This window comes from Hippopotamus amphibius, chromosome 1 (genome assembly GCF_030028045.1).
Source record: "Hippopotamus amphibius kiboko isolate mHipAmp2 chromosome 1, mHipAmp2.hap2, whole genome shotgun sequence".
Classification (NCBI taxonomy): Eukaryota; Metazoa; Chordata; class Mammalia; order Artiodactyla; family Hippopotamidae; genus Hippopotamus; species Hippopotamus amphibius.
In genome coordinates, this window is record NC_080186.1 from 70046605 (window position 1) to 70070736 (window position 24132).

General features: G+C 37.3%; 1 protein-coding gene across 1 annotated transcript in view; it reads left to right on the plus strand.

Moving 5' to 3' along the window:
• The first annotated feature begins 626 nt into the window (after positions 1 to 626).
• Positions 627 to 24132, plus strand: part of ERICH3 (glutamate rich 3) — a 76944-nt gene continuing 53438 nt past the window's right edge. Inside the window, exons 1-7 of the mRNA XM_057695329.1 lie at positions 627 to 736; positions 3382 to 3475; positions 5958 to 6083; positions 9548 to 9619; positions 11250 to 11378; positions 16011 to 16169; positions 20471 to 20689. Coding sequence (XP_057551312.1) covers positions 627 to 736; positions 3382 to 3475; positions 5958 to 6083; positions 9548 to 9619; positions 11250 to 11378; positions 16011 to 16169; positions 20471 to 20689 — 909 coding nt within the window. The remainder of the gene's footprint in view (positions 737 to 3381; positions 3476 to 5957; positions 6084 to 9547; positions 9620 to 11249; positions 11379 to 16010; positions 16170 to 20470; positions 20690 to 24132) is intronic.

A 24132-nucleotide genomic window follows, 5' to 3' on the forward strand; every position in this document is an offset into this window, starting at 1 on the left:
GAGACTGCAGACCCATACCAAGCACCCATGAAGAAGAGCAGAGGGGAAAGGATGAGACAGCTCATGGTTGTGACTCAGGATTACTCCCCTCTCCCTGTGAAGGCAGCTTGATGGTCAGAATGAGAGTGACATTTATATGTAGACCACGGAAATGTTTGCATTAGATGCTGTCTCGGTTTGTTCAGGCTGCTATACAGAATACCATAAACTGGGTGGCGTAAACCACAGAAATTTATTTCTCACAGTTCTGAAGGGTGGTAATTTCAAGATCAAGGCACCAGCAGATTCAGTGTCTGGTGAGAACTCACTTCCTGGTTCGCAGATGGCCATTTTCTTGCTGTATCCTCATATAGTGGAAGAGACATGGGAGCTCTCTGGGGTCTCTTTTATATGGTACTAATCGCATTCATGAGGACGCCACCCTCATGACCTAATCACCTCCCAAAGGCCCCACCTCCTACCATCACATGGAGGGGGATAGGGTTTCAACCTATGAATTTTGGGGGGAAACATACACAACAACCATTTTACTAAATCTGTATATAATTTAGTATGGTTTGTTGTTGGCAAACAATTCATTTATCTAAAGTTTCAGTTAAAAAATTAAGGCATTGTCTGAAAAAGAAATGACGGAGCCTGCGGAGACCCAACTGGTTATTATTCATAGTCATGGAAAAAGATGCTTTATAAATGGCATTCCAGTCAGGGACCCTCAATCTTTTCTAAACAGGAAAAGGTGAGAAAACCATTGTGTGCAAAGATTTCAACTGGCCTGGATCTATTCCACTTGTCAGTAAGATTGGAGGGGTATCACACACATATACTCATTTAATACAAGCCTGAGAGAGCAGAATTAGAATGAGGTAGTGCCAAAGCTGGCTAAACTTTGTTATTAAGACCTAAATATTAAAAACGTTTCAAAGTCTGAATTAAAAGAATAGGATATCTTACAGTCTATAGGGAAGCTGAGGTCCACATTATCTTAACATTTTGACCCCACTACATTTAATCAGAGTTTTAGCACTCACAGCTATTCCAAAACTATTGATTTTTTTAAAATGTGAGCCTGAAAAACAGACAAAAGACTGTATATGATATCAGTCTAATGATTTATCTTAAGAATCTGTGAACTGTGGAATCATGATTGTTAGGACTGAGAGACACCTGCTTACCTTTCTGAAATGATTTGCTGCAAAGGTATTTTGAGATTCAGAAAGGGTAAGGGATACAACATTGACCTTTTGGAGACAGGAAACCTTTGATGAACTATAGGACACCAAGACAGTTCATTTAAAAGATGGTTTCAAAGCATTATTCGGGGCTGGTTTTGTATGTGCGTTACTGAAGCCCTCAGGCTGTCTTTTCACGTAAACCCTGTGAGATAATGGTTTCCGCAGCTGTTCGTGGGTCTGCAACTCTCATGTGGCACCTTGGCTTCTGGGCTTTGCAACTGCTTTTCACTGTCTTTTGTGGACAAAATTAAACTTTCCTTACCATTTGGCAGCATGGAACTTTCCTGAGATGGACATTAAGGAGAAAAGAGACTTGAAAATGTCACCAATACCATCTCCATGTAATTAAGACAGTGCAAATAGTTAATAAAGTTGTTGCTAATGACATTTACTTGATTCTATAATATGAGTCCCTGCTCTGGTCTCAGAATAAGTTAAGGATCAGATGCTCATAAAATGTATAGATTATTAATCTTTGTGGCAGGTAATAGGGTGTGCATTTTTTAGGACAACTTTATGTTAGGGCTGTGTTTAGGCTTGTGTGTTTTCTTTCCCTCTGTCTCTGTCTCTCTGTCTCTCTCTCTCCACACACACTCACCCTCACATCTATGTATATGTGTATATATGTGGATGGACATGCATGCATGCATGTGTATGTGTACTTGCTTTTGTAAGATAATAATTAATGAAGGACAGGTTAAAACAGAAAAAATAGCTTCACACTTTGATTTATAGACTTATATTGACCATCTACCAAGGTATATAGCATGTACCAAGGACCCAATTTCTCCTCTTTTAAATGAAAGATCCTAGAAGTCAACAGTAATCTATGAATTTCTTTGTATTTTTTTGGTTCTGGATGTGGAATTAATGAAATTGTCTGGATATATATGTGGAAGCTAACACTTCTAAACTGCTGAGCTTAAGCTTAGTTAGAAATTTATACCAGTAAGAATGAGTCCCAAACAAAATTGTATCTTCATGTGTTAAACACATCGTTATTTAGGTACATAATAAGTAATATCAGTAGAGATACCAAGAAACATGCGCCCATCCTGGCTTTCAAGTCTAGCAGAGGTATCGGAGGAGGTCACTGAAAGGACGTGACCGCCTCAAGCAGGACCTGGACAATCAGAGGCTCTTCACGCCGCCCCGGTTCTTGGAATGTATGTTCTGCCTGACGTTCCCACAGTGGGAACCACTTTCAAGAGTGCAGACTTGAGAGAGCAATATGTTGTTGAGACCATTGGGATCTTGTGCATGACAGAACCCAGTTAAAGCCGCTATATAAACTTTTTTTAAAGATTCTGATGGGCAGGTGCAGAGAGCTACTCGTCTTGCAACTGCCCAAGACAAGCCTCTTAAGGAAGTTACCTTATTAAACCTGCCACTTACCAATCTGGAGTGGCTGCCTCTTTTTTCACTCTTCCCTTACCTTCTGTGTGTGGGGGCCAGTATGCAAACCAACAAGAGTAGACTAAGAAATAAACAATAACATATTGCGTGATGTATAATGGAACTCATGGTTGTAGAGGAGCGGAGTTGGAGGGTAGCACGGCACACACAGTTTGTAACAGGGGATGTTTCCTGGGAGAAGAGATGCTTGTGCAGCACAGGTGTTCTCCATTAGCTGACACCTGCTGAGGGAAAGGCCTTCCCTGTAAAGGGACTGTACATTATGTCCTGAAGACAGGAGAGAATATGTTCAGAGTGTGCAAGGAAGTTTGAGCAACTAGAACTTAGGATGTGTAAGGAGAGGCTGAAGGGTCCTCTGAAGGAGCCCATACTTTTCCATCAGGCTTCCTCCACAAAGACTTTCTTGACAACTGGAATTGGTGGTCTCCTTCTCTGTGTCCCCAAGATTTTTTGCATATTTCTATTATTGGATTTTTCACAACCAATGTAATTGTTCATGTCTGATTTCCACACCTGTCTGCGGGATAAAACAGCATCGGGATTGTTCTTACCATCAAACCTAGAAAACAGTAGGTGCTCAGTACCGTACCTGTTTATTAAACACATACATGAATGACTGACTGGCCAGATGAGTGAGTGATGATGCATGGTTTGGAGATGAGAGAATCAAGAGTTGCCTTAGTTATCAAGCAACACTTCATAAAATCTTAATGGTTTCATTTTTCTGTTCCAGATTACTTGCAGCATATAATAGTCTTACGGATAAACACTTGGCTGGATATTTTAACAATACAAGGATAAGGCGGCATCTCTTGAGATCAGGGCTGGTAAGATTTGGTTTCATTTCTACCTGTCCTCTTCTTTCATTAAGTCCAATAATTCCCTATCTTTTCTGGTTTCTTCTTTGAGCTTATCAGTGACATGTTTTCCCTTCCCTCATTTTAGAAAAATTACTTCCTTTCCAAAGTTCTGATTTATCTATTTGAGGCTGTGTTTCAAAATATAGGAAGAGAGGTCATGATGGCTGTTAAGGCAACTTATAAATTATTGAGGGAAATCCCTAAGAGTTTCCAACAGCATATTTCATTTGTTTACTTATTCACTCATTTATTCAACACATGTTTATTGAACATATTGTATAAACCAAAAACTATTAGGGAGTAAGGATAGAAAAGACTTTACTCTCTTCAGAAAAAAATATTGTTTTTAATAATCACAGGATATGGTGTGGAAGCCATGAACAGTTCAGAATTTTCCTTTAAATTTTTCAAAACTCTTTCATTTCATGTGATGGTTTATTGATACATTAGTGTCTTTCATTAGCTCCAAAACTATCATTTCCAGAAAAGTTCCACTTCTCTAAATGTCTACAATGTAAAACCTTTAAAAAAAATAGTGTAGTTTTCCTTTCAAAGTAAGGGGTGTGGTTGTAGAAAGTGTGACTAACGATTTTAGCTGTTTACTTTCTGAAAACACAGTGGGTTTCCTTAACTGTTGTTGCCATGGTGTTGAAAGGATATGCATTGCATTTCTAATTGTTGTTTATGTGCTTGGCACTCTGTCTGGGTAGATCTCAGAGAGCTTGCTTTTTGTCTTCTGGGGCTTTGTTATCAGACAGACCTGGCTGAAACCTGGCTCTGCCATTTACAAGACAGAATCTTCAGCAAAACACTCAACTTTCTCAGCTTCAGCTTCTTCAGTTGAAGGAAGATAATGAAGATAATGATACCCAGCCTTCAGGATTGTTGTAGCAACTAGAGACATGTGATAAACGGTTGTTGTAATTGTTGCGGTTACCATTAATACTACTTCAGATAACAATCTGTGAGCTTCATGTATAAATGGGAAGGACTTCATATTTACTTATCAATATCATTAACAAGCACTTACTGAACACTGATTATGTGCATGGCAACTCAGACAAGAAGGACACAGCCCTTTCTCTAGAGCAGTTCAGTTTCAGTGCCTGAATCAGGAGTGTTCAGCATCACCTGGGAACTTGCTAGGACATTCAGATTCTAGAGCCCCACCCCAGATCTGCTGAGTCAGAAATTGTAGAAAGACATCAGTCTTTTTCAACTTGTCTTTCAGGTGATTCTTCAGATGCTGGCTCAAGTTTAAGAACTTCTGCCCTATAGGAGCTTCCAGTCTAGTCAGGGAGATTAGATACTCCCAGAGGAGAAATAACAATGACAGGTTAATTGCTAAGGGGGGGTACAGTGCAGGAAGTTCTCAACAATTTTTCCTGATTGGATAGTCATGACTTGATGTCCCATGGATGACACATTTCAAAGACTGTAACTGAGTTATTCATAATTTATTGAAGGGTGCCTGGAATTAGAAAATGCATTTCTAATGCACTTTCTTCCATGAGAAAATGCATTCATAAAAAAGGTGATCAATAACCAATCACTTGTAGCACGACTCTAGCTGATCTTGATACTCCAATATGTTGCAACAACAGTGCTAAAAAACTGGTTATCAAAATTAAGAAATATGTGGACTTGAATAAGATGTGAAAAGAAGAGCAGGGTTTAAATAAGTGAGAAGGAAGAAGATGAACATTCCAGGAAGGATAACATCCTTAGTTTAGGGAAGATATAGAAAAATAGAACAAATATGCCCATAGGAAGGAATAAGAGTAAAGAAAAACAAGTAAATAAAAATCAGAAACTATCACTCCTGGGACTTGCAATGATGTCACTTGAAGCCAATCTGAAATACTTTATATCTGCAGTACTGTATAATCTGAAAATATCTGAATCACAGCAAATTAAATTACATTCTGGGCTGGAGAATGCAAGGAGAAAAACAGTGTGAAAACAAAGTAATGAAACCAATTATTTTAAAAACAAATTGATGAGATCCTCTGTAGTTTACAAGTTTTGCCCTTCAAAGTATTTCCTGTGAGATCATCAGTCCTGTGATCATGGCTCCCATTCATTGTTTCAAGGTAGCACCCCACCCCTTCTTCCCAAGTGTGTTCAAAAACAGAAATGAAAAGAACACCTGGGTTCCATCAAGGGAAAACTGTTACACTAATGAAACCTTGTTTTTACCGTCAAGTGCACCACCTGTATGTGTTTTTACAATGATGGGTATATGAGACTGCCTTTCTCTTCTTTTCCTTACGAGACATTCATTAAAAGTGAAAGTTTATCAACCATAGCACTATACTCCATTAGGCTTAAAAGACGCTGCTTCTTTCTCTGTCTGATTGACTATCCATCTCTCTATCTTTCTCTTTCAGGGAACTAACAATACATTTTCTGCTTTGTATTTCTATGTATGTTTTATTATTCATGACAGATCACAAGAAATGGAAGAATACTTTCAGAAAAGGAATACAAACTAAATATCATGAAGAGGGATCACCAAAAGTATATCCGCGAGTGCTTGGCCCAGGCTATTTTCCATAAGGTTCTTGAAATGGAGGTACAAGTATTAACTATTTTCTTTACAACTGATATTTATTAACATGATAATCAATACTTTCTGTACCCAGAAGCAGGGGAATTCTTCCTATATTTCATTAAAAAGAAATGGAACAAGGTGACCTGAGAAATACTTTATCTTCTAGGTAGTGAGGAGACAAGACACTAAAGTAAGCATTTCTTCATTTCAGGGAAAAATATGGGCAATCATTGCATATTTTGTGATATTTAATTTAACAAATGCAGGTTTTTAATCCATAATGGCTACTTTAAAACATACCAGCCCTCACCATCTGTACCTCAATTTCCATTTGCTAAAAAAAAAGTGACATCTGTTTAAATATCAGTAATTCCACTGCCATGAATTATTTCAGATTTGTTATTCTTTGAAGGCTCCTAAGCTCAGCCGTATGCTAAATTTCAAGGAACAGGCACTGAAACATCTGCTGTCCCTCCTACTTTAGGCCACATTGGTCAGCATAGATTCACAACCCAAGCATCAACAACTTTTTTTTTCAATCTGACATGGCATTTTTAGAAGGATATCTAGCTAACTTGATAAATTATTTTAGCCTTGCTCCATGGAACTTGTAGTTTTAAGCATCAACACCGTTTTAATGTCTGTGAAAAAGCATGTCGCTTCTCGGCTTGACCAAGTAGCTGTAAATCAGAAAACTTGACTCATAAAACCATTGACCTGTGGGGGCACTAAACATTTATGGACAACTGTAGAATCACTAGTAAACCAATACTAAGTGTAGTGCCACTGAAAATATTTATTATTATGCCACTATTAAAGTGAGCAAATGTTGTGCTCACTTCAGATATATATGATTTGTTCATTTAGGAATTCATTTTGTGATTTATATCATGTGCATGAATTACATAGAATCATTGTTTATGGCTCTCAAATTCACTTCCTTATAAAAGTATTAGTTGGAATTCTACAAATAATGTTGAAAAAATAGTACAGTGTAAAATTAATCTATACATAATTTCAAACTTAATCAATAGGCCAAGTTCTGTCTTAGCCTTGATCCTTGAACTTTCATTTTCCAAAATTTCCTATAATGCACACATCATAACTGTAAAATTTGCTATTATTAAAGTCTTTGTGTATTCTTAAAGTTTGGAATAAATAGCTTAGATAAATGTTAATAGGTAATATGTAATATAATTTTATATAATATATAGTAATATAATTTAAAATAAAATATTTCTAAATTGTCACCTTTGTCTCAGTTTATGCTGATGTTGTTTACTAATGTTGTTGTATTAATATTCATGTATTCATTCATGCAACAAATGTTAATTGCAAGCTTCCATGTACCAGTATGGGATTATGTGATGTAGCTGCAAGATATAATTTAAAAAAAAAATGCTGTAGAAAGTGGTCAAATGCTAGAAGAGAGGAACCAACAGGCAAGACTCACTTGCCTCTGTGCGAGTCAGAGGAAGCTGAACAGAGGTCCTGCTCTTTGAAATGAACCTGGAGCACTGAGTGAGACGACAGGAAAAGATGAGCAAGGCATTCCCGAGAGTGAAGACAGCAGGTGTGAAGTTACAGAGGTGTGAGGAGACATCATGGATGGAAAGAAAAGCTCACTGAGGCCAGACTACACTGTGGTTGGTTGAAAGATTGGCAGGAAGTGACACACTCTAGTAAATTTGGGCCCCATTTCTGGAGGCTTTCAATTCCCAGCTAGGTTTGGAGTGTAGGTGATGAGGCGATGAAACATTTTTCAGCAGGGGAGTGAAATAAATGAGCAGAGCTGTTTTAGAAAGATGATGTTGCTAAAAATGTAGAAGATGGATTAATGAGCTGGAAAAGATTGGAGGTGGGAGGTCAATTAGGAAGCTGTTGCCAGAGGGTGTAGGCTAACAGCAGTAGTGGGAATGCCGGGGCGATGCAGCTGTCCACAGGGATCTGGAAGAGGGAGAGACACCGACACTGCCTAGACCAGGAGGGGGCAGGGAGCGCCCAGGGCCACTCCGAGGTTTCTAGCTTGTGGTGTGTGTGTTGCAGGAAATCGGGGACAACATGAGCTAGATAGGAACCTTCAAGTGGTGGGAAAACCTGACAGAGTGGCGTCCTGGAAGCCAGGAGGGTCTCACAAGCTGCAGAATGGTTCAACACGATAACTACGGGGGAAAAAAAGAAATTCCTTTTGACCTAGAGGACAAAGACATCAACGGCCTTGGTGAAAGTGGTTTCAGCGATGGTAGAGAGGAGTGGGTGTGGAGAGGGGGACTGTGGTGAGGTGAGAATAAATGAAAGATGGAAAGTGGTTGATAGTAAATTTAATGAAGTTTGGTGATAAGTGGGTGAGATAGGAAAGAAGGAGAGAAGAAAGGTTTCGAGAAGAGGATTGATGATTCTCAGGTAGGGAATGATTAAGTCTGCAGGGTCCCAAAGGCAGCAGGAAGGGATCAAGAACAGATAAAAACCACTTTTTAAAAGGGTCAGTATATCAAACACTCTCAAAGATGTCTGACTGATTTCACATCGAATTGTAAGCAGATTATTTTTACATGAGGTTTATTTTTAAATTGTATAATTGTTACCGAAAATTTGGAAAACACAAGAATTCATAAAAAAGGAAAATAACCACATATAATCTCTCTTCTCAGAGATAGCTGCTGTTAATATACTCACATTTCCTTGTAGTCTCTTGTCTATTCATATTTAGACATTAATAAAAGCATGCTGTGGTGTGAGAGGAACATGGTTTTTCTTAAAAAAAAAAAAAGCTAAACAGGAAGTTCGTGGCAGATAGACCAAGATTCAAATGACAGTTCCACCACTTACTAGATGTGTGACCTGGGGAAAGTTCACAATCCTCTGCCTCAGTTTCTTCATTTGTAAACTGTGACTGCTTAGCAATTGGAATTGTTCAAGAAGAGACGGTGCACACACTTTCCCAGCACAGGGACAGGCACATAATGGCAGCTTGATCAACACAATTGTATTTCTGTGCAATTCTGCATCCTACTTTTATCTACATTACATGTATTTTCCATTTTTTAAACAAAATCTTTAGGAACCTTATTTTAATAATTATCCATTATATGGATGTGCCCAAAACTTAAACCATTCTCTTTAAAGTTTATACCGGTTCTAAATTTTTGCTTTGAGGAAAAAAAAACACAAATCTTTCAGACAGCATCTTTGTGCATAGAACATTTTTTTTTATTATTCCGATTTCCCCCCTAGGTTTAGAAGTGAAATTTATGGGTTATAGAGTAGGAACACTTTTAACTGCCTAATGTATGTTAGGAATTGGCTTTCCAAAGAGTTGTACCAATTTATATTCCCACTTGCACACTTATGCAGGTGATTCTTCTCCATCTCAGTGACAAGAGAGGTAATTGAGAATACAGTTAGCTGGTGGGCTTATTTTCCTCTAAAAAATTCTTTGCTATAATTGATATGATTCTTTCCTCCACTCTTTCCTGTATGCTTAGCGTTACCATCAGCTTGAAATTAAAAAGAAACTGGAGACATTAGCTAGAAAGGAGCGAATTCAGAGATTTAAGGTAAGGAGTTATGTAACTCTTCTGCTTCATAATATTATTTCATGATTTTGAAGGCCAATGGTACTATTATTGAAGCTCCTTGGGGGCACTTTATTTTGGGGTAACTCATAACTGAGGTCAAATGATGGTTCCACCAAACTTAAATCTTGGCCACTATTACTGTGAAAGATCATGACAAAATAGGAGCTGCTGTGCAAGACAAATTGTATAAGGCACAAGGCATTCAAAGAAAAACTTGAAAACATTCTTCTCAAATTTGAAATTTTGCTTCTGTATTTTCTTGATTGACTTGTGATAGAAGCCAAAAGATTTGTTTGTCACAAGAAGGTAAAAATAGATAGTGATGTTCCCAATGTGACGGAAAACGGGGCATTTTAAGAATTATCCAATGATACATTTTCATGTGAACATGACCCTTGAAAAGAATTATCCAATGATACATTTTCACGTGAACATGACCCATGGCAGAAAAGATCTATGTTAGCAAACAAAAGCAAAAGATTTAGACATTTTGTGAAGGCATTTTAAAATTCCTTGTTTTCTACTTCTGCAGTTGATATTTCTTCTTTGCAGTCAACTTACGAAATGTGTAAATTTAAATCAAGAGAGGAGAGATTCAATTAGGCATGTTTGAAAGGTTTCAGTTTAGGTTGGCAGTTTTACTCAATTTCTTGAGCCATTCAAACTCACACGTTGTTCTTCATTTTCAGTGTACTATTACAAATGTGGGGCTTAAGACTCATTTCACAAACTGATGAATATTCGTAAAGCTTCTGTGGAATAACTTGCCGTAGGAAACAGTAATTTTCCCTCTTGCCTGATAAACTCAAATCTGTCTATTTTATCTTGGTCAAAACATACTCTTGTTACAAGAGCGTTGTTAAATAACAGATGATAGGTCAGTTTTTCAAGATCAGAAAAGTTGGTGTGTAGAGATCTGTGGTTAAGTCAACTTTGCTTATAGTGTCCTATATCAAGGACTGACAGATTCTATAATTTATCTGAAATGTTGATGGAGAAAATGGTTGCTGGAAAATGGTTCCTGAAACAGTGTTCTATTCACTCTTGCTCAGATTGCCAGACACTAACCAGGTACGTGGACACGTTACAGCATTGGCAGAAATTCCTGACAAACACTTCATTTCCTCCCTGTCTGATTTTTATTCGTGACAATATTCACCTACAGCTGCACTTGGAAAAAGACCTATATTTTAGGTCACCTGTATGTACTAAGTAACCCTTTGCTTATGGCATTATCTAATTACTTTTTAAAGCAGAAAAGTAATAGTTCTGGTAGTCTCTACTGATCAGGGTAGTGAAGAACTTTGTGCTTCTTGTAGGGACCTGCGTAAAGCAGATTAATAAATATTGCTAAGACTAAGGATATACTGCATCTGTGGCTGTTACTGTGAGCACAGCTATTTCTTTGGATAAAGCATACTCAATTTCCTGCCTTTCACTACCACACCCACGTCCCCAGGACAGCTATGGAAACATTTCCTGGTTATCATGATGGTCCTCAGAGGGAGTACTTTTGAAAAGAATGAGAAAGAACTTCTCTAGTCATATAACACCTCTTATCTGGCTGGCTTAAGGTAGATGACTAATTATGCATCGATTTGTGTTCTAGGGAGAGCACACAAGATGGACTATGGAAAATAACATGCCAATCCTGTCTCCCCATCCCCCAGTTGGCCCCAAGACTAACCGTGGCCATAGTGTTCTGGTTGATGAAGGACATTCCAGTCCAGTAGCACCGGTGAGTCGTGTTAAGTACTCTGACCTGCACCATGCCAACTAGTAAATTCACGATTTCTTATTACTCTCAGAAAGAAGGCTCTCTGGGTACGTGGTTGTATCATCCTGGGAATTCTACTGAATGAAAACATAGTCTTGTACTCATTCAACTCTGTCTCTACAGACTGTCCCGCCTTCATTCAATATCACCCCTGTTAAATCCATTTTGTTACTGCTAGATTTGTTTTCTTGAAGTGCAGATTACTTACGTTACTTACATGCCCAAATACCTTCACTGGCTCTGTGTCACCTATAGAAAAGCCCAGACTCTTGCACCTGACATTTAAGACCCCAAGCCACATGACATCAATTTAGCTACCTTGCTACTTTTCCCCACGATTTCCCTTTAGGACCCTACGGTGCAACACAACAGAACCGTTGCTTGTTCCATACATTTTCTATATTTTCTGACCTCTGGATTTTGTCCTTGCTGTTCCCTCTACTCTTACCTTATCTGTGAAGCTTCTTTATGCATACAAACTCAATGGTGTTGCACAACATGTCAGGCCAGATACTTACATCTGAGCTTCTTTTATCAAAAGTAGATGCACATAGTCTAAGATAAAAATAATTATATGTACAAAAATTCTATTTAAAGAAATTGTACACCGACATTTCATTCCAGTTCGATTCATTTATAACCTAGGAGTGGTATTTGCTTGAAGGAATGTAAGGTAGCTTGAAATAATAATAAACAGGAAAAGATTTGCAAAATATTTGCTGGCGGTTGATGGCTTCAGCTTTAAATGAATCGCTTTGATGACATCTTTATTTTTGCTTTGTGTGGCCTAATATATTTCCTTGTTAGCATGAACATTTTTTTGGATTGCACAATATTTAGAGGGGAACTGCAACGCTTTCACAGATTATTTGGAATAGGTTCGTCACATATAGTGTTAAGCTTTGACATTGACAAAAGGTAAAATATGTTTTGACATTTTCCGGTGAACAGCTCAAGTTATAAAAAGCAACCGTCTTCCCTTTGTTGTTACCATATTTCCAGGCTTCATTTAAATGTATATGTATACAAATAATTCTTTTATTGGGTGGCAAATTCACTAGATTCTCAAAAGCTTATCGTGGGTGAAACAAAAGAAACAATCAAGTGCTGTTTTTCTATCTTTCCACCTGTTTCAGGGAGGAAAAACCCTTGAATGGCTTTCTTTTCAATTTTCCAGCTGAACAGCCTCAATAAGTAGTTTATGATACATCCAGGAGATCTTAATGTGGCAGGAGTGAGAAAGTAATTTAAAAATTACAGGAAACACTGACACCAGCACTTTAACAGCCTTTCTATCTGGTCAGCCAGGAGTCTTCACTTGATCACCCCCTGTGGTGCTTCTGCCCCATAAGGGTTACCCATTGTGATCTTGGAATTGCAGTTCCCATTTTACAGAAATTCAAGTCCTTCTTTTTGTTTTCCTAACTTGGTTACATATCCTTTAAATTTGACTCCTGACCTCTAGGTGCCACTGGGATGAAGATAATAATCCTTTGGGGATATTGCCATCAATTTTTCTCTTTTAACTTTCTGGAGTGAATAAGGAAAGTGTACAGTGAATAGTTACTGCACTTGGTCACTAATTGCACCTAAACTTTCAAAATAGCATGTAGGCTTTTAGCTGCACCATGCCATTAAAACTGTGGAAAGTCATTCAACTAATTTTGTACGTGCTTGAAAAATTCACCCCCAGAGATCTTCTACTAAGAATTAGAAATGCTCAGCTAAGCTAATCACCAGGTAGTCAATTTCAATTCACATTCTGGTACAGTTTTGAAAATGTGAAGCTACAGTGCCATATTTATTCCAAGAAAATATATTACGAACAGTTTAAAATAGAGCAAATTTAAGGTGGCTTCTGATGTGAACTACAACAGTTTGTAGTTCACAGCTGTTAGCTGAATGGCACAGATTTGTTTTTAAGAGATACACGTAATCAGTTAAACATTTGACTGCCACATTCATCTAACTGAATGCAAATATGGGGAAGTAACATTTAGAGCACAGCAGCCAATAGATCATGTTCTAGTTTATGGTAATCTGCTTTCCAAATCCTACATTCAGTGTTTTTGTGTTCAGCTGGATTTTTTTGACAGGAGCGAGTCTTAAGGCGTATTTGTTTTACAGAGATCAAAAGAATTCTGTTGGATGATCTGATCCCCTTGTTCAGAAAACTTCTAGTTTGATTTCTCTTTGTAGATTTTGAGACCTTTCACCTTTTGGCTCATAGAGGCTTATGTCCTGTTTCTTTAAACCAAATGCTGCTCTAGTCAGTCCACTTGGCTTCCTGTATGGGTTTGTGTGCAGAGGCCAAAATAACAACTTTAACATAAGGATGTGCTCCCCACCCCAACACACACGCTGGGTCTCAGCTCCTGCACCATCTCTACTCTAAAAGTCATCAGGAGCTCAGACTCCTTTTGCGTCATCGATCTGCCAGATTTCGTGTGTTGCCTTCATCCACATAAGCCAGGATAGTATATCACTGTGTGGATATTTCAGCCAGAGAGGAGGGGATAAGAGGAAAGTAAAGACACATTTCTTCTTTCTAAGGGCATGATCTGGAAGTTTCATGTATCACTTCTGCTCACACCTTATTGGCCAAAACTGAGGCATACATCTCTGTGGAGTTGCAAAAGATGCTGGGAGATACTGTCTTTATTTGTGATAGCCGTGTTCCCTAATAAATATTCTGTTACATGAAGAAAGGAAAACAGATATTGGGGAATATTATCTTTGCTCCCCTTCCCATGTCTGGCTCACAATTGGCTCTTCTTACTTGGATGTTCAAACTTACCATTCCTCTTTCCTTTTCATCCATTTTCTTCTCTTGCTCATCCATTTGGATAAAATATAACTGCTTCTGTGAAGCTTTAATTTTTGCTAGTCTCATTGGCTTGTTTCAAATAACTGTTAGTTCTAAGTTCTGTTAGGTCTCAGGTATTTTGTTGTTATTGTCTCTTTGGCAGTATTTGTGTGGTTCATTTGACACTAGTTGTCTTGTGTTGCCATTAGATGTTAAAAATTACTTTTTCATCTCCTCACAGTGACTAGGGTTGAGATTTAGTAAGTGTTGACTTAACAAAATCAGAGCTTTAGCAATATATATCATGCTTCTCAAGATGGCACTAAGATCAATTCTTGGTGGTGGGAGCTGCCCTATCACCATTTTTTTTTTATGTGTTTATACAACACTTTTCCAGAGTTGCATATTTGTTGTCACCATACTTTAGAGTCAACGTAATAAACCTTATTCATTAATCATTTGTATACTGTCCTTCTCACAGCTCTTACCCAAATTTGCATGTATTATTCTTAACAGGTTTTCTACTATTTTATTGCAATAGAACAACTGGGCCAAACATCTTGTTTTTTCCATTTTTGAAACATTGCTGATCTTTATGCTAAAGTTACAATGTTCTGTCAGTGCCCCAAAAGACCCGTCTAATGCTCTGAACTGGCACTTTTGGTGTTCTCTGCAGTGCATTCTTGATTAGAAGATGCATCAGTCAGGGTCTCAGCAGGAAACAGATGGCTCACACAAATAGGGTAATTAGGAAAGGTTTAATAAAGAAACTATTTAGAAAGATGCAGGCAGGTTTAGGAAAACCAACTAGGGTTGTAGAGCATGCTGGGGTGAACACAATGGGAAACCACACCATGTAGGCCTGGGGGAAAAAGAGGAGTTGTTGGATACCAGAACCAGCGGGCAGGTTCTGGAGAGGACTTCCTGACAGGAGCTGTGACTTTGGTGGAGGGACCCAGCTGTCCCATCATCACCTTGGTGGGAAGGGTCCAGGAGCATTAAGACTCCAGTCGCCTTCCCTCCTGTCTTTAGATCTCCTGCCAGTGTCTTTCAATGGCCAAATCCAACTGGAATCCTGAGGTTAGTTGATGTAGTGCATAAAGAAATGACTCCCAGTGGCCAGAGCAGAAAAGTGAAGCCAGAGAAGTGGGGCAAATGGAAACTATCCAGCCTGGAAAACATCTCCATTTTGACAGTTTTCGAAAGTTGCCAGTTACTATTTTTCATTTTTGTTTTCCTAATATTTCAAGGAAAGGGTTGAGTAAATGGTGACATTAGAGGTAAGCATGCATACCTCTTTTTGAATCATACTGTCTGCTTTTACTTCGGCACCGATCTTAAGACTTAAAGGACCCATACTAGAGTTTACGTTGAAACATTTAAACAGGAATGAGTTCGTTCTAATCATATGCCCTTAGATCTCTAAAATAGGAACATTATTCAACTTAACATTTAATTGAGCAAAGCCATTCTATGTACAACATCAATTAGGTATTGTAAATGAGTTCACAGTATGAATAAAATACAGGAATCTAACAGAGAACATCTCCTTTATCTAAAATACTCTACGTTGTGGCATTTAGGTATGTAAAGGACTTCCACACCATATGTTTTAATAAATACATTGGGTCATAAGGGTATGTATAATGGAAGGACATAATTAAAGTTTAATCTGTTCAGTAAAAAGGCATCATTAATTACTCTAGGCAATTTGTTGAGTTATTAATTGGTTCTGGAAACCTGTCAAGATACTAATTTAAATGGAATTTTTTTCCCTAATTGTCTAGACAGCCCCTCGACCATACACTGCCCCAGGAAATATGCAGCCTCCAATTCGATTACAACCTCTTCCCAGTAATCCTGCAGTAGGAACTGCTCCAAAGGTAACTTCGGGGTCCAGATCAAAAACCTCACTGCTGGAAAATGAAGCTCCGTTTTCCACTGGGGTAAATGCTATTTCTTCATAGTTTTTAAGATGCTAGATTCAATTAATCTCTTCAGTGAAATTTATGTTGTACACTCATTTAGCACTTACTGTATACTTCTGTTTATATCTTACTTTAATTGGAAGGCCTATAATTTCTGTGTTATGGGCAAAAGAGTAAGGAATAGATTTGTAATAATATAAGATGATCTCTCATGAATTTGAAAGGTTATATGAAAAACAAAGAGGAACTTTTTATAGCTAGATATGACTTCTATCAGAATAGACCCAAGTGTTGACTGCTTCCAAATTTTAAATGCATGAAACCTAGAAAATGAAACTTGCCAAGAATAGGTTTGCATTTGCATGCCGACTTACTTTACCATCAGTGTATGAAATTGCTTCAAGTTTGACTGTGGAGAAGGTTGGATATAGAAGGAAAAGTATGTCCATCTTAAAAAAAATCCTGAATTAATCACACACAGAAGCTTGACTATGCTTTCTTTTCAAGGTTATGTCTCAAGTAATTTTCACTTATTTTAATAGAGCACAGGAAGGAGGTATGGTAGCCATAAAATATGAATTACTTAAACAGGGAAGGATAATTGGGACATTTAGTAATTAGGGAAGGTATTGTTTGTATTTCTAAGACAAGCAAAAACATTTGCCAGCTTAAGAAAGAGCCTGTGTTGTGAGTACAATTGTAATTATGCTCAAATGGGTGAATTTAGCTCCATTCATTATTAGGAAACATAAGACATATGAAATGAAGATATTTTTAGCTAAAGCTGACAGATGACCTTGATACTAAGAAATTACTTCAGACAAATGTTATCGTTTTCCACATTAAAAGTAATATAAATATAACCCTAAAATAGTAAATAATATTTTAATCCATTTAATATGCTTTTTAGCTTCTGATGCATCTTTCACAAACCTTACTTTAGTTAATTTAAGAGTAGTTTCTTGGAAAGAAGGAGAAATTAAACCAAAAGTGGTGGCATTTGGTCTAGGAAAGACTGCTTAGAGCTAGGCAGGAACTTATTGCGTCATAAGCCAATTAAGTTGACACTTTCTAGGATCTGGTCTCCGCTTTAAATGTCCAGAGATTTCCCATTTCAAGCTAGTGTCCAGAAATGGTCAGATGCTGAGAGACTGTCTCAAGCTAACTAAAATAACACGACAAGCCCACTTTTCCCACTATTGTAAATCAAAATAGGGAATCAGATCATAATTAGGGGCCATTAATTCACCAGATATCAAATAAATCAAAGCTTGTAGGAGCAATGTATTTTCCCCTTGTAGGCAGACCTACATGGGAAGCCAGATCACAGTGAGAAGGTTGCCTGGTGAGTATGGAATCAGAATGAGGGGTATGGTAGAATAGAATGTTAATGGCATCAGGCCATCTTAGCCTGATGCATCTGTTTCATCTTAGAAATGGGCTTGCCAAAGGTACCAGAAAGCTCAAAGGTCTTTGGCTAAAGCCCTCTGTATCCTCCAGGGATAACTTTGCCTTTAGGACTGGAAATATTCAAAGTCCAATGGGTGGGATTTCCTGTCCCTTAGATTGTACTCAGATGGGCACTTTCCATGTTTGCCAAGGTGATTATATTCTTTTCTAAGTTCCTATATCTATTAACTCCACTTGATCAGACTGATATTTCAGTTAGATATGTGCACACTATCAATCAGGTAATATTCAATTTCTTCTGACTAGTGAACGATTTTTCTTTTAGGTGATTTTCCAAATATGCTCTGAGCCATTGGGTAGATTTATTAATTAAATCTGCACAGGGCCTTTTATTTTATCATTTCCAGGTTTTGGAGTGTGAGTGAGTGAGGGATCGGCACTTAATGGTAGCTTATACTTACTGACAAGATTGAGATCAATTCCATGTCAATTTCAACAAGCTAAACTTACATTTTTCATCCAGTGGAATTTATCGGGTACTTACAATGGACTGGGTTCTGCTCTAGGCATTGATGATACATCAATTATTAAAGCAGACAACATTCTCTAACTTTTTGGAACTCATACTGTGATGTACATAGGCAAAATATACTGCCAGGAAAGACATGCAATTCTTTCAATGGCACTGATGATGAAAATTGCTTAGTATAAAATCAGACAAGAAATTCTTAAAGAATAATAGTTCGCATGATTGCTGAGTATGTAGGAAGCACCTACTAAAAGCATAAAAGATATGAATGGGGGAATTGTTTGAATAGACTTAAGCTGGTTGAATTTTCCAAGTATCAGGAGTGAGGATCTTTGTTTCAGGCAAAAGCAATTTGGTCAAAACAGACTGGTTGAGATGCTATTGAGTAAAATTAATGATGTGATTGAAAATGATTATCCTTTGAATGAGAGTTTCTTATACACTATTGATAGGAGTAGAAATTGGTACAACTGTTTGTGAAAGCAATATGGGAATATCTATCAACACTTTAAATGAACATGCTCAAGCATTTTAGCATATTGGAATTTATCCGAGGAACACACATGCATGTGGAAAGAAATAGATTCAGGAACATTTAGTAAATATTATAATATTTGCAATAGCGAACATTTGGAAGACACCTAAGAATTTCTTGTTTAAAAATGTTATAGCATATTAAAGTATATTAAAAAATAAGGTAAATTATTTATACTGGCAGGGGAAGATGTCCAAGATGCTTTGGGCTAAAAAAAGCAAGGTAAGGAGCAGAAGGTTAATTTTTTAAAATTTACTAAACCATTTCCAAATAAGGCATACCATTGATTGATAACTACTTAGAAATTAAAAGAAAACCCCCAAGCCCCAAAAGTTCTGTATTCATTGATTTTATTGTTTTATTATCTTATTTTCACTTCTTTAATTTATATTGGTTATTATAATGTCAATGCACACCATCACAGAAAAATTGGAAAATGTAAGAAAAGAAAAATGAGAGCATAAATAATACCTGCAACATCAAGCAATCTAACAATTCTAAACCCCTTGGTGAACATCTATTTAAATCCCTTTCTGTTCACATAAATGTTGTTTTCAATCAAAATATGGAGTACACATGCCTTTATTTAACCTGCTTTTGTTTATTTAGCAATAAGAATGTTTGGGGAATGACTTCCCTTTCTTAAAAATAACTTTTCACAATTTGTCTCAAAATAAAGAATAAATTGGCTGAAAATTAAAAACAATACCAAATAAATTGGTATAAAATGGATAATGATTAAAGATACCTTAAAGTTTGGAAAACTACCTCAGATATGCAAAAATTATTAATATGTGAACATTCAGAGGCTCAAATATACGTGAAACATAAAATTTTTGATTATACGTTAGGTGGTTTTTAATCATTAAGGTAACACATATAGGCGAAACTTACATGTCACCCCCCCAGTAATCCAAAGCCCCAAAGGATACCCTGTGTTCCGAGTCTTCCAGTCATCCCTGATTTTATGAAAATTATTTAAAAGAAATGTATGATCTCACTGCATGGACCTTTTTATGTCAGGACTCTGGACAAATAGGTTAACACTATTCTTTTTAAAGCCTGATGAGAATCTATTATCAGAACAAAGCAAAATTTAGTTAAATATCTTCCTACTGATGGACTTGGTGGTTCAACTAAATTTTTTTCTTCTTTTTTTTTCATGGAAAGGCAGTTTATTTTAAATATAGCAGTGTGAACATGTCAATCCCAAACTGATCATCTAAATTTTTAGACATATGTGTGTGTGCATGTGTGTGTGTATGTGTGTATCCTTATACACATTTACATAAGTGTACTTGGGTAGTTATCTGGGTGAAATTTATTCCTACAAGTTGAATTTCTAGGAGAAAATAAGCTGAATAGAGACTTTGGGTCAGAGTCTGGGTTTTTGGTTCCTTGAAACCATATTATCAAGGAATATTATAACACCTGGGTGGGTGAAATCAATGTAAAAAAAGTGCAAATACCCCATCGTTAAGTGGACTATCCAATCCTACCTCAAAGTACAACCCTTTGACCTTCTTGATTTAAAATTTTTAATTGTACTAGGTCCCCATAGATTTAATGGATAGTTGAGGGAAAATCCCCCAAATAGTATAAAAATGCCATCACTGTATGTTTGGTTTAAAAAATATATTTAATAAGGTTAGAAATCCATGAAAATTTAATTTGCTATGGACACTACAAACTGCCATTTTTCAACAGATTGAGGTGTTTTGAGTTTGCCTGTTGATATCAGTTGTGTTTGCATGCAATGTCAATCATACAGTCTTGTGTTTAATTTTGAGTTATGTTGGGTCACTATTTCTACTTCACTCATTCTTATATGAAATGTGATTACAGGGCAAGAAGGCAGTGATGAAGTTCAGGAACTCCATGGACAATTCACAGGGAATGAATCGATATCAATTTCCAGACATTAACTGTTATATGATGCCTATTCCTCCTCCACTTCCTCCCCCCAGTGGAAAAATCACAAGGGAAAGTAGACCTGAAACATGGAGAAGGAGAAGATTTCGTCCAACCACTGCTCCAAATGGCTTAGAACCTCTCTTTACCAGGGTAATTATGGAATCAAGTTTTCTTTCATTAATTTAGCACTGATTACATTGCACTACTAGATTTCTAGATGTGTAGTAAGAGTATCTAGGGAAATCGAATGCAAAATGACTTGCATAAAGAAATATAATAATTTTATAAACGTAGTAATTATAAGCTTGAATGAATCCGAAACCAAATATTTGAGCAGTTCCGTTGAGTAATTTAGCATAATTAGCAAGAAAATCAAGTAAATCTTGTACTCAAATTTAGTTTGTAGTATACCCATTTCCAAATCATATATTTCCTTTGATTTGCCTACTCAATCACATGTCAGGAAGTATTTTAACATTTAATTGTTGAATATTCATGGACTTAAATATATGGAAAAACAAAATGTACCTTATAAAATAATTATTAAAGCTCACTTTTAACAATATTTAGCAAATTTCTGTATACTATTTATAAATATTTTCCTTTCCATGTTCTCAAAATATATTGTAGTTTGTTGTAACCGTTCCTTAAAATACTGATGAAGAAAATGTCCTAAGGCCGGATACACTTTATATAGATACAGGCTGGTATGAAGGCAAAAGTTTTTATACTGTAAATATACAACTAATAGCAATTGTATGTAATTTTTGTGGTTATTAGCAGATGGCTGGGTCAACATTTGGCTGATGGAGAATCAGGGAGTGACGTACCAGCATTGCGTGTTGATGGCATGCTGGTTCTCCAGAGCCAGCCTCGTTCAAGTGCTTTATTTACCCCCTGTCCACATCTCCCTCCCAGCAGCTATCCTCACCAATAACTTTCCTCCCTAGTAACCTTCTCTAAAAATCGGGACTATCTTCCTCATGCCTGTTCAAATTTCCTCCTTTCAATCCACCGTTCCCCAATTCTTTTTCTTTGTGACAGTTTCTGACAGAGCCTTGTATCCCTCATCCCTGAGGCCCCGCCCTGCTCCTTGGGCTTATTTTTTTCCACCATCGCGGCACTTTGTGCTGTCTGTCATTCGCCTCTCCTATTTGGATTTTTATTCCTTCCTCTAATATTCATCTCTGTCTCTCAACATACCCAGGCCTTACATAGAGTAACCAAGTCCTTTCTTCACATTCTGTAGCCTGCGACTTTTGTTTTTTCCTTTCCTACTGCAAAGTTCTCTGAAGAATAGTTTACTGTCGCTTAGCATAACAAGCAACCCCAGGCAGCTCAGCTTACAGCAGCAGAATTTTATTTCTTTTTGTCGTTACTGTCTGTTGCTGGTCAGCAGCAATTCTGGGACCCGGGCTGGACAAGTAGTCCCTGTTCTGGGGTCTGTCAGCCTTGTGGACGGCAGAGCCATGGACTGCTCTGACGAGTCCATTCAGGAGTGACACATGGCACTTACACTTGATTTCTGTTACCAAAGCCTGACAGCAATGGAGTGGAAGTATCATCCTCTCACAGAGAGGTGCAGCGAATATTTGGGGCAATGATAGAATCTACCACATCCACTAACTTACTCTGAATTCTTTGAATGCTGGCGTTGGTCTCTACCAGGCCAAGAAGCATGCTCTCCTGAAGCCTGTGGCCCCCACTTGCAAAAATGGTGACTTCCTCATCATCCTCATTGGGTGGTAACGTGTGATTTTCTGATGTTAATATATATTACTGGGATGAACTCTACCTGGTCATACTTTAAAAAAAATATTTAAATGTTGTATAAACCATAAGAATATGTAAAATCTATATGTTCAAGTTAAACAACAATCAAACACCTGTGTATACACCATTATTTCTCAACAATGTAGAACAATTTTGTCATATGATAAATCCCTATTTTGTGCCCTGTCACATCCTCTTCTCTTTCCCAGAGCAACCACTATACTGATACATGTATTCATCTATTCTCTGCTTTTTTATTGAAGTTCTATTATTTATATGCATAAAACTTCACAGATAAGCCCATACCTAACATGGTAATGAAAGGGTAATAGTTCTAGGAGAAAATAAGCTGAATAGCGTCTTTGGGTCACCATCTAGGTTTGGTTCCTTGACTGTTTTAAGAGCCCCTTGTGGGGAATTGAGAGAGGTCAGGTCATGAGTGTGTCCAAGGAAAATGGGGCTCATCAGAGTCAGGGCATCTAATAAGGTCCTCATGTGGGCCAGATCCTGGACATCCAGCAGGAATATGGTCAGGCGAATGGGCTTCGGTAGCTGGGCACGGAGGAGAGAGCAGCAGCTTCTCCACCCTGTGGGCATGGCACGCGAAGCACAGAGAAGCATCTGGCCAGCTTCTCCTGGGCATTCTACTTCAGGTTAGAAACACGGCAGGTGTCAGCAGGCATCCTGGCTCTGACAGACCTTGGCATATCTGGCTCTTGAGTTCACAAGTCTTCAGCCTGAGTCGGTCTTTTTTTTTTTTTTTTTAAACTTCTATTCTCTCTTTTTGGAATCCTTATTTTGAGAATGTTGGAACTACTGGACTGATGCTCTAATATTCTTAGCTTTTCTCTCCTATTTTCTACTTCTTTGCCTTTTTGTTCTATTTGCTCAGAGATTTCTTCAATTTTATCTTCCACACATTTTATTGAAATTTTTCTTTTTTCTTTTAAAATTTTATTGAAGTATATTTGATTTACAGTGCTGTGTTTAATTTCTGCTGTACAGCAAAGTGACTTAGTTATACATATATATATTCTTTTTTGTATTCTTTTCCATTATGGTTTTTCACAGGATACTGAATATAGGTTCCTGTGCTATACAGTAGGGCCTTATTGTTTATCCATTCTATATATAATAGTTTGCATCTGCTAACCCCAAACTCCCAACCCTTCCCTACGCCAACCCCCTTCGCCTTGGCAACCACAGGTTTGTTCTCTATGTCTGTGAGCTACTGACGTTTTTTTTTCCTGCCATATTTTAAATCCTAGAACTCCTTTTATGTTCACTGAATGTTACTTTCAAAAAGCATCTTATTCTTGTTCTGTATGATTTTGATTCTTTGGTACTTGTAGAGACTTGCTTTGTGGGCTAAGATATGTTCCGTTTTTGTAAAGAATGTGATTCTCTAATTGTTGGGAGCAGAGTTCTGTAAATGTCCAATAGGTAAGAAATGTCTAATTATGTCATTCATATTTTTACATCCTTACCATTCTTTTTTATCTGCTTGGTCTCTTAGTTCCTGAGTTCTAGTGATAAGTCATTCTCTGTAGTTGTGGATTTGTCAATTTCTTCTTGTAATTAGTCAAGTTCTGCTTTGTAAATGTTGCGAATACCTGGTTATATGCCCTCAGATTTAGGTTTCTTTATTTTACTGGTGAAGATATTCATTATTATTAAAAAAAGATACCCTATGGCTTATTACTTTTGGCCTTAAAATCTATTTTGTCTAATAGTACTTTTCCTTATTTTCTTTAGATTATATATATATACACATATGTATGTGTGTGTGTGTGTATATATACACACACGCACATATAGAT